Source organism: Lethenteron reissneri, chromosome 61 (assembly GCF_015708825.2).
Source record: "Lethenteron reissneri isolate LAM-NWPU_2019-01 chromosome 61, ASM1570882v1, whole genome shotgun sequence".
NCBI classification, from domain to species: domain Eukaryota; kingdom Metazoa; phylum Chordata; class Hyperoartia; order Petromyzontiformes; family Petromyzontidae; genus Lethenteron; species Lethenteron reissneri.
In genome coordinates this window covers 7,866,670-7,876,405 of record NC_083839.1, presented here as the reverse complement: position 1 = coordinate 7,876,405, position 9,736 = coordinate 7,866,670, and the positions used below count along the sequence as shown (strand labels likewise).

General features: G+C 55.7%; 1 protein-coding gene across 1 annotated transcript; it reads left to right on the top strand.

Moving 5' to 3' along the window:
• Positions 1-813: 813 nt before the first annotated feature.
• LOC133358408 (peptidyl-prolyl cis-trans isomerase FKBP14-like) lies at positions 814-4,859 on the top strand. Its single transcript, XM_061576734.1, is given in 5 exon segments — positions 814-1,138; positions 2,838-3,001; positions 3,782-3,897; positions 4,703-4,738; positions 4,740-4,859. Coding segments are annotated over 5 exon segments (681 nt in total). The 5' UTR covers positions 814-893.
• Positions 4,860-9,736: the final 4,877 nt, after the last annotated feature.

The following is a 9,736-nucleotide window of genomic DNA, read 5'->3' as shown; positions in this document are numbered from 1 at the left end:
CTGCAGGAGGAATCCGATGAGCTATGAAGCTCTTTCATTCACAGGTGTCCAGTAGGGGGCCCGGGGTGAGAACGTGACAACAACAACAGTACAAACACACGAGACCGTCGTAGTGCAAAGTACAAGCGAGGTCAACAAATCACACAAACAAATACAACACGAAACCATCCACATCCCTCCAGGCAAAGCCCCACTGATGTATTCACTTATTTTTCAGAAGCCACCTGGCTCCCACAAATGATAGATACTGTCCTGTACTTTCATATATGTTTTACATATATACGTAGATATTTGTGGGAGACATACACACATTGTCCGCTTATTTGTGGCTTATTTATTTTACTCCACAACGACGACTCGAGCGATTATGCAAATTGTTATGCACGACGCTGCCGATTAAGGGGCCGTCCATAAATGACGTCACGCGATATTGGACGATTTTTGACCCCCCCCCCCCCCTCGCCACAAAAAGTCGGCCCCCCCTAAAATATGACGTCACAAAGCTCTGCCCCCCCCCCCCCCCCGCAAAAAAACATAAAACATGCTTCAAATCGCTTTAAACTATTGTAGTGCGTATTTAATGTGGCGCTGCACTCTGATGTTGTAGGAGAAAACATTTATTAAAAAGTAAATTTAATTAAGTAGAACGTGTTGTCTATATTGATGTGACGTCACATTTCACAAACCCCCCAGGTGCGTGACGTCACATTTCTCAAACCCCCCAGGTGCGTGACGTCATTTATGGACGTCCCCGAATGAATCTGAATACATTATGCTAATCGCGCGTGACGTCACACACACCCGTCCCGTGACGTCACGCCTTGTGCCACGCACGCCGCCCCGGCTGACGATCGCCCGCGCTCCCCGCTCGCCTCTCGCGCCCCGAGCTTGCGATGAACCCGGCTCGCTCTCCGCCGCCGCTACTGCTGCTGCCCCTGCTGCTGCTGCCCCTGCTGCTGCCCCTGCTGCTCCTGCTGCTGGAGCCGCGACCCACGGCAGCCGCCAAGATCCCCGAGGCGGAGGTGAAGGTGGAGGTGACGCACCGGCCATTCCTGTGCCACCGCAAGAGCAAGCGAGGCGACCTCGTGGCGCTGTCCTACCGCGGCTTCCTCGAGAACGGGACCCGCTTCCACTCCACGTGAGCCGCCACGCGGGGCACGGGGGGTCAGGGTGGAGGTGCAGGGGAGGTGCAGGGCAGGGGAGGATGCAGGGCAGGGGAGGTGGAGGGGAGGGTGCAGGGGAGGTGCAGGGGAGGTGCAGGGGAGGGTGCAGGGGAGGGTGCAGTGGAGGTGGAGGAGAGGGTGGAGGAGAGGGTGCAGGGGAGGGTGCAGGGGAGATGGAGGGTGCAGGGGAGGGTGGAGGGGAGGGTGCAGGGGAGGTGGAGGGTGGAGGGGAGGGTGCAGGGGAGGTGCAGGGGAGGTGCAGGGGAGGGTGCAGGGGAGGTGCAGGGGAGGGTGGAGGGGAGGGTGCAGGGGAGGTGCAGGGGAGGGTGCAGGGGAGGTGCAGGGGAGGGTGCAGGGGAGGGTGCAGGGGAGGTGGAGGGTGGAGGGGAGGGTGCAGGGGAGGTGCAGGGGAGGGTGCAGGGGAGGTGCAGGGGAGGGTGCAGGGGAGGTGCAGGGGAGGGTGCAGGGGAGGTGGAGGGTGCAGGGGAGGGTGCAGGGGAGGTGCAGGGGAGGGTGCAGGGGAGGTGGAGGGTGGAGGGGAGGGTGCAGGGGAGGTGCAGGGGAGGGTGCAGGGGAGGTGCAGGGGAGGGTGCAGGGGAGGTGCAGGGGAGGGTGCAGGGGAGGTGCAGGGGAGGGTGGAGGGGAGGGTGCAGGGGAGGTGCAGGGAGGGTGCAGGGGAGGTGCAGGGGAGGGTGCAGGGGAGGGTGCAGGGGAGGTGGAGGGTGGAGGGGAGGGTGCAGGGGAGGTGCAGGGGAGGGTGCAGGGGAGGTGCAGGGGAGGGTGCAGGGGAGGTGCAGGGGAGGGTGCAGGGGAGGTGGAGGGTGCAGGGGAGGGTGCAGGGGAGGTGCAGGGGAGGGTGCAGGGGAGGTGGAGGGTGGAGGGGAGGGTGCAGGGGAGGTGCAGGGGAGGGTGCAGGGGAGGTGCAGGGGAGGGTGCAGGGGAGGTGCAGGGGAGGGTGCAGGGGAGGTGCAGGGGAGGGTGCAGGGGAGGTGCAGGGGAGGGTGCAGGGGAGGTGGAGGGTGCAGGGGAGGTGCAGGGGAGGTGCAGGGGAGGTGCAGGGGAGGGTGCAGGGGAGGGGGAGGTGGAGGGTGGAGGGGAGGGTGTAGGGGAGGTGCAGGGGAGGGTGCAGGGGAGGTGGAGGGTGGAGGGGAGGGTGCAGGGGAGGTGCAGGGGAGGGTGCAGGGGAGGTGCAGGGGAGGGTGCAGGGGAGGTGGAGGGTGGAGGGGAGGGTGCAGGGGAGGTGCAGGGGAGGGTGCAGGGGAGGTGGAGGGTGCAGGGGAGGTGCAGGGGAGGTGGAGGGTGGAGGGAGGGTGCAGGGGAGGTGGAGGGGAGGGGAGGTGGGGGATGTGTGAGGTGGGGCAGGGCGCAGAGGGTGAGGTGACAGTGATGGGAGTGGTGAAGTGAGGGTAGCTGGAGAGGTGCGGCGAGGGAAGAAGATGAGGAGATGGATAGAGGGGAGGTTGGGTGAAGGAAGGGCTGTGAGCAGGTGAGTACTGCGGAAGGTGCGGTATAAATACTAAATAACGATGATGTGATTGATTGTTTTGGCATGCTTGTGACGATGATGATGGTGATGGCCTTGGCGATGATGATGGTGATGGCATGGTTGTGGCGATGATGACGACGATGTGGTCGATGTGCCTCCGCCCCTTCCGCCACCTCCTCCCATCACAGTGACGAGCACAACAATGGCCACCCGGTGTGGGTGACGCTGGGGGTGGGCGAGGTGATCCGGGGCTGGGACCGCGGCCTCGTGGGCATGTGTGTGGGCGAGAAGCGGCGCCTCACCGTGCCGCCCACCCTCGCCTACGGCAAGGAGGGCAAGGGTGAGGGGCCCCCACCACGCGCTCACCACCACGCGCTCACCACCACGCGCTCACCACCACGCGCTCACCACCACGCGCTCACCACCACGTGCTCACCACCACGCGCTCACCACCACGCGCTCACCACCACGTGTTCACCACCACGCGCTCACCACCACGCGCTCACCACCACGCGCTCACCACCACGTGCTCACCACCACGCGCTCACCACCACGCGCTCACTACCACGTGCTCACCACCACGTGCTCACCACCACGTGCTCACCACCACGTGCTCACCACCACGCGCTCACCACCACGCGCTCCCCACCACGTGTTCACCACCACGTGCTCACCACCACGTGCTCACTACCACGTGCTCACCACCACGTGCTCACTACCACGTGCTCACCACCATGTGTTCACCACCACGTGCTCACCACCACGCGCTCACCACCACGCGCTCCCCACCACGTGTTCACCACCACGTGCTCACTACCACGTGCTCACTACCACGTGCTCACCACCACGACTAGGACTACACGCTCCACTACCGTCAGCGGCGTAGTAACGTCATTATCAGTGGTGTAGTAACTACATCATCAGTGGCGTAGTGACTACATTATCAGTGACGTAGAGACTACATTATCAGTGACGTAGTAACTACATTATCAGTGGCGATTGTGATAACGACAATGGTGACAATGACGATAACGATGAAGGTGACGATGGACGACGACGACGACGACAACGACAAAACAGATAATGACAGGATGATGATGATGATGACTATGCGGCGGCAGGGCGAATCCCGCGGACGCGACGCTCATCTTCGACATGGAGCTGCACGAGATCCGGAACGGCCCCCGCTCCCACGAGTCCTTCCAGGAGATGGACCTCGACGACGACTGGAAGCTGTCGCGCATCGAGGTCTCGCCAGGACAAAGATCACGACACTGACGACGATGACGACGACAATTACAGCGACGACGACAATTACAGCGATGACGATAACGGCGCTGCTGCTGCTACGCGGGCCTTGCCCTGCTGACTGACAAGAGGGCAGGCACGTCGCATTGGTTCGTGAGCGCTTGCCATGCTGATGAATCCCAGTGAAGTCAAATCCCTGAACATTGAGGCACCCGGTGGTACTGCCGATGCTGCTGCTGATGGCTGTTGATGCTATGACCAGAGATACTACTGGGAGGAAACTCCTGGTTACACCAGCCCACAGGGGATTATTGTGTTCGTCTGTCCGTCGTGCAGGGAGGGGCTGGGTGGGGAGGGGCTGGTCACCCCGTGGTGCCCTTATAAAACTCAACGTTTAACCTACTCACACCGGCTTGTGCCCGCCCTCACAGTCGACCATATTTGCGGAATACACCACGCCGCCGTTGACCCTGGCCATTGACCGAGCAACTCAACGTTCCTAGCAGCTCCCTCCGCAGGAATGTGCTGTTACCGATAAAGTTGCTGCTGCTGATGTTGATGACGCCGAAGCTGTTGCCGATACTAACGATCGCGCCGATGCTAAAAAACGATGTTGAAGATACCAATGTGGCTGCCGATGATGTTGACCTTACGGAGTCTAATCACGATGCCGATACTAACGGCGGTGATGTTGATGATGATGCCACTGATAATGATCCTGTCGCTGATGCTGTCGCTGATGCTACTGATGATGCTGCCGCTGATGCTGCCGCTGATGCTGCTGGACGTCGCTGTGCCCCGCCAGGTGGAGGAGTACCTCCGCAAGGAGTTCTCCAAGTCCGGGTGTGAACCACAACGAGTCGTACCAGGGCCTCGTCGAAGACATCTTCACCAAGGAGGACGAGGATGAGGACGGCTTCATATCAGCTCGCGAGTTCACCTACCGGCACGACGAGCTGTGACGCGGTGAGGGCGGAGAGATCGCGAGCGAGGTGGTGGGCGATGTGGGCGGGCAGGCGAGCGGGTGGATTGTGGGCAAGTGTGTGCTGTGAGTGGTTGGGTGAGTTGGCATAGTCAGGGGGCACAGGTGGTTGCATCGGCAGTCATCTAAGGCGGTCGACCAATGGTCCCTGGGTCTGTACCGTGACCTCCTGCCAGCGGGCGTTCGAGACTTAAGCGGCCTTAAAGTGCACCTGGCCTGGTGCAAGCGCCGTGTTGACGTCACGGCCACTTAGCGGCGAATGGCGGTTGTTGTTGTTGGGGCGAGTGCGTGAGTGGAGTGAGGTGCGAGCGGGTGGGGATGAGTTAGTGAGTGGAGGTGAGTGGCCGAGTGGGTCTGTAACCGAGTGAGAAAGTGATTGAGCGAGTGGATGGGTGAGCAACTCGGCGAGTGATTAAGTGGGCGAGTGATTTGGCCAGGCCTGTGGGCGCTGAGGGCACTACACCTCCTCTCCGTGATACAGAATTCTACTCAAAATCTGAAATTGGCCCACTGCCCGAAACAGCGGCCAGCTGCTGAGAAGTACGGTTAAATATCCCTCACGGCCCGCGTGGGGAGCGGTGGTGCAGCGCTACGAACCCAGCGACCGGGGGTTGGATTCCCACTCGCGGCAACACCGGTGACGATTATCTGAATCGGTCCTGGGCCTCCCCACTCGGGAGACAATCGTGGCCGGGCGTAGTGCTGGCCACCCACCACTTCGTGTGCCGTGGTGCCGGTCTTCATAGGTGATATTCGTTTGCCCCAACAGCGCTTGCCCCAACAGTCAGTTGAACTTTGTGTGAGTGGAGTTGGCATGTTCTCTCCATTCTGCATGGGTTTCCTCCTGTCGCTAAACGTACAACGTAACCCGCATCGGTCAAATATCCCAATGCCCGAAAAAATTACCTGCTTATTACTCAGTTGGGATTATACACAGCAGCAACATCATCGCACCCAACCCCCGCCCCGGTGCCCCGGCAACGAAACACCTGACAGGACCCACGTGAACATGAGACTTGAGAGAACTCGTGAGTTGCTGAGGCTTTCCCGAGCAAAGAAGGCGTTATTGATGATAGGTTTTACACCATTTGAACCTCCTTTGCCAGTAGCAAAATATGATAATTGCTTTTTTACCCTTTTATCTGGCAACAAAACTGACACCTTTTTTTACAAGGAGTCATGTTTGCATTGACCACAATACCTGCGGTCGGAATGCAAACAAAAAACATAACTCTGATAATGATATGCACTGTCCTTGAAATTGATTGGTCCACACCCGAGACAGCTTTTCTTAGAGCCTCGTCTCACATGGTGTTGGACCAGATGACGCTAAAAGGTTGCATTATGATAATAGGTTTTTCCCTTTTCTGGCAAAGGGGGTCCCATGATGTAGCTGCTCACACGGATCTCTCAATGTCCTGATAGTGCGTTGTCCTTGTGCTGGTTGCCTTGTGGCGTCCTCTGGTCTAACACTGTTAGTGAGACGAGGCTCTTAAGAAAGCTGTCTCTGGTGTGGACCAATCAGTTTAAAAGACGATGCACCATATACTGTCAGAGCATGTTTTTGTTTGCATGTTCACCACAAGTATGTGTGCTGAACATGCAGACATGATTCCTCGCAACGGTTTCAGTTTGGTGTTTTAACATCTTAACACCCGTTTTAGTATTGCCAGAAAAGGGTTAAAAACCTATTATCGTAATGTAAGACTGGCAAAGGAGGACCCCGTGATGAAGGCGTAATGATCACACTGCAATCCCGTACACGAGCAGCAGCTGTCTGCCCCCGGTCGCCAGGTGGCGATGTTGGGTGAGACGAAGCAAAACCACTGCGGTCGACTAAGGGCCCCCCCCCCCCCCCCCCCAGTCTACACACCCACCCTGGTACACCTCTACAACGCAGGTGACCCCCATCGACCTTCACGCAAATGAAAGTGGTCGAACAGCGCGCATGCAAAATGCATCCCGCGCGCGTTTCGTTTGTAGTCCCTACCCCGCACCTGCGACTGGCACGGCTGGCTACGTACGGTGGGGAAGGAAGTTAAACGTAGAGACCGTCAAATTTCGATTTAAAGCTTTCGTGACTGCAGGGATTCATCTTCTTGGTTCTTCGGTAAAGTCACGTAGAATGGAAACAATAAAAATAATAAAATAAAACATAATAAAATTATTCTCACGACGTTTCGGGCCACAACGCAAGCAGCCGTCATCAGGTGAAGACCAGGTCTGTCGGGGAGACGCTTATTTTTAAATCCTTTATATTAAGTTCGCTTGCTTGCTTAGGACCGTTGCAAATCTTTCGGTCGTTTTTTTAACCCACTTCCCGTGATCCAATCGAGCTGACATTTTGCACACAGACTCGTGTGTGACAATGCATTTAAGTGAAAAATTTTAAAATATTTAATTACCAATTGTTTAATGCTGCCAGACAATCATCTGACCCATAGGTGGCAGCCATCTCAAGCCAGAGGGACGAGAGGACTCTAGCCGCCCCGATGCCATGCATATAAAGGATTTATAGTGAAAACTTTGTTTTTACGGGTTTACTTGTTATTGTTTCCATTCTACGTGACTTTACCGAAAGACCAAGAAGGTAGAGGACCGTCCTTTGACGGTGGCGAGGCCGTGAACGGCTTTGCGTCACGGACCCGCCGAACCCGAAATTGACATTCCAGCCGGCCGCCTGCGTCGGTGACGAATACCCAAAGCACCGCTCCTGGTTCTCCCTCTCGGTCGAACTGAGCTGTACTCGCGGAGAACACCAAATACCACCCAGCGTGGCGCCGACCACACCGCCACACCTACCTGCGTGCCGTGCCAAGCCCGTTAATAGGGTGCTCGCAAACAGGGCTTGCCCCAGTGGTCCGATGGGTTAAAACGGGGAGGGGGGGAAGAGACCCTTGTCACGTGCAGTTACAATTTACACTGCTGGCCGGGTCTGTGTGTGTGTTGTACACGTGTCCAACGTGCTAAATCAGCAGTGCTGTTTAGTAACGCATGAGGCACGTGCAGTGTGTGGGGAGACTTGCTTCCCAACGCCAATGGCTCGTAACATACCACGGTGGGTGGTGATGGTGAATTCGGTTTTCCATAAATCGGTGTATTCCATAAATAGGCTAACGTTTAAAAAAAAATCTACATTTGCCTTAGAAATTAACACTCCATATGTATTATTAGTAGGGTTGTTAACATGTTTGATGCGTTTTTTTTTATTGCATTGCCGGTAATGGCACGAAAGTTTTAAGTCACCGGTTTTCCCGCGCGTGTGAAAATGCCCAAGGACAAAATTTTTTTATACCGTTTGGGGACGGCTTCAACCTCCTCCAAGACGTCTGGAGATGCATTCAATGGGCCGAGCACTCCAGAGGTTTTATACTTGAACGACCCATTAGCAGCCCGGAGTTGTGTGGGCATGTTAAGCGGTCTGCTCTTCGAATGCTCCTCCAGTCTGCGTGGAAGAGTAGACCAAACACCCGCCTGCCGTCTGCCAGCAGTAGCGTGGGCAAGCAATTGAAGGGCTGCCCCTTTATCTTTGACGTGAAAGGGGAGGGCGAATGTACCACGCGGTGACTTGTGCCGTCTGTACATTCGCGGGTGCCAATCCGGTGCATTCATTTCTAAAATCCCACCAGAATCAGGTGCCAGCGACAGATATATCATATTTTTAGAACCGGTAACCAAATCTGAAAACAGTTCCCCGGTTTACCGCCTATAGGTTTAAGGACAATTATTAGCGGTCGTTCTTTCCGGCAGAAGCAGTCCGGAACGCCGACGCTCACCAAAGCAGTATTATCAAAGAGCTCCCAGGCTCTGTGAAAGGTTCACATCGTAGCAAACGTAAGTCGTGGGTTTTAGTCAACGACAGGTGCAGATGATAGCGATTTCACGGTGCTAAAGTACGTTTCTGCTGGAGTCCTAGGACGACGCTTGCTTGCTGCCAATAAGCTGTTATATATAAAAGTATTTCTGCGAAGCTGAGCGATGTTCACGTGTCGGCTGTTGACGGTGCCGAAGTACATTTCCGTAACCGGCTCGGCGGCGAGAAGCAAGGCGGCTCGCAATCGTGGGGTGGGGGGGTGAGGAAGAGTGGCTGACTTTGCCCATCATCCCTCCTTCGAGAAGATCAACAGGGGTTCGGTGCTGTGGAGATGACTCGTCCCCACTGTAACAATGTGGATTTTTCAACCACTTTGCTCTGTGCGGCTGTACGATGAACACTGGGTCCGTGATGTTCGCTTGAGAGCAAGAAATCACTTTAGGCTTTTTTTACAAAGTACATTTCACATTGATGGAACTGCCGGTGAATATAAAGTCACTTCTATTTTTCTTTCTTGAATGTTGCAATTTTACATGTTTGACGTAGATTTTTTTATGACTAACGGGGTTTTGGTATGACAACACTAAACTCAAAAGTGCCTTACAAACGAATAAGTCATACAAATAAAACTATTGTTTAAAAAATGTAAAGAGTGGCTTTCTGTGTTGCCGAGTCCCCTTCGAGTCTTTCTGTAAAATTGCGGCAGCTGTTCGAACGGCCATTTAATATTCACTCAAGAGGTGGCCAAGTGGCTCGGAGGTCAAGAGTGCTGAGAGTACATTCTCCGTGGTGTTGTGACCATAGAAGAAACAATACAACCAGGGCTAATGCAACTGGGTCTGTCTGGCTCAACGGCCGCCAAAAATACATCTTGCTTCCGGCAACACCACCACATCCAGTATACCATCTCGCTGTGGATATAGGCACAGCTCCAGTCTACGAGAGGGCCCTAAAATATTTCGTGATAAATTAAGCTCTCGATTCAACAATGGACTTGCACTACCCTCTGCCCCTCTATAACTGCCCAACGAACCCCCTCTGCC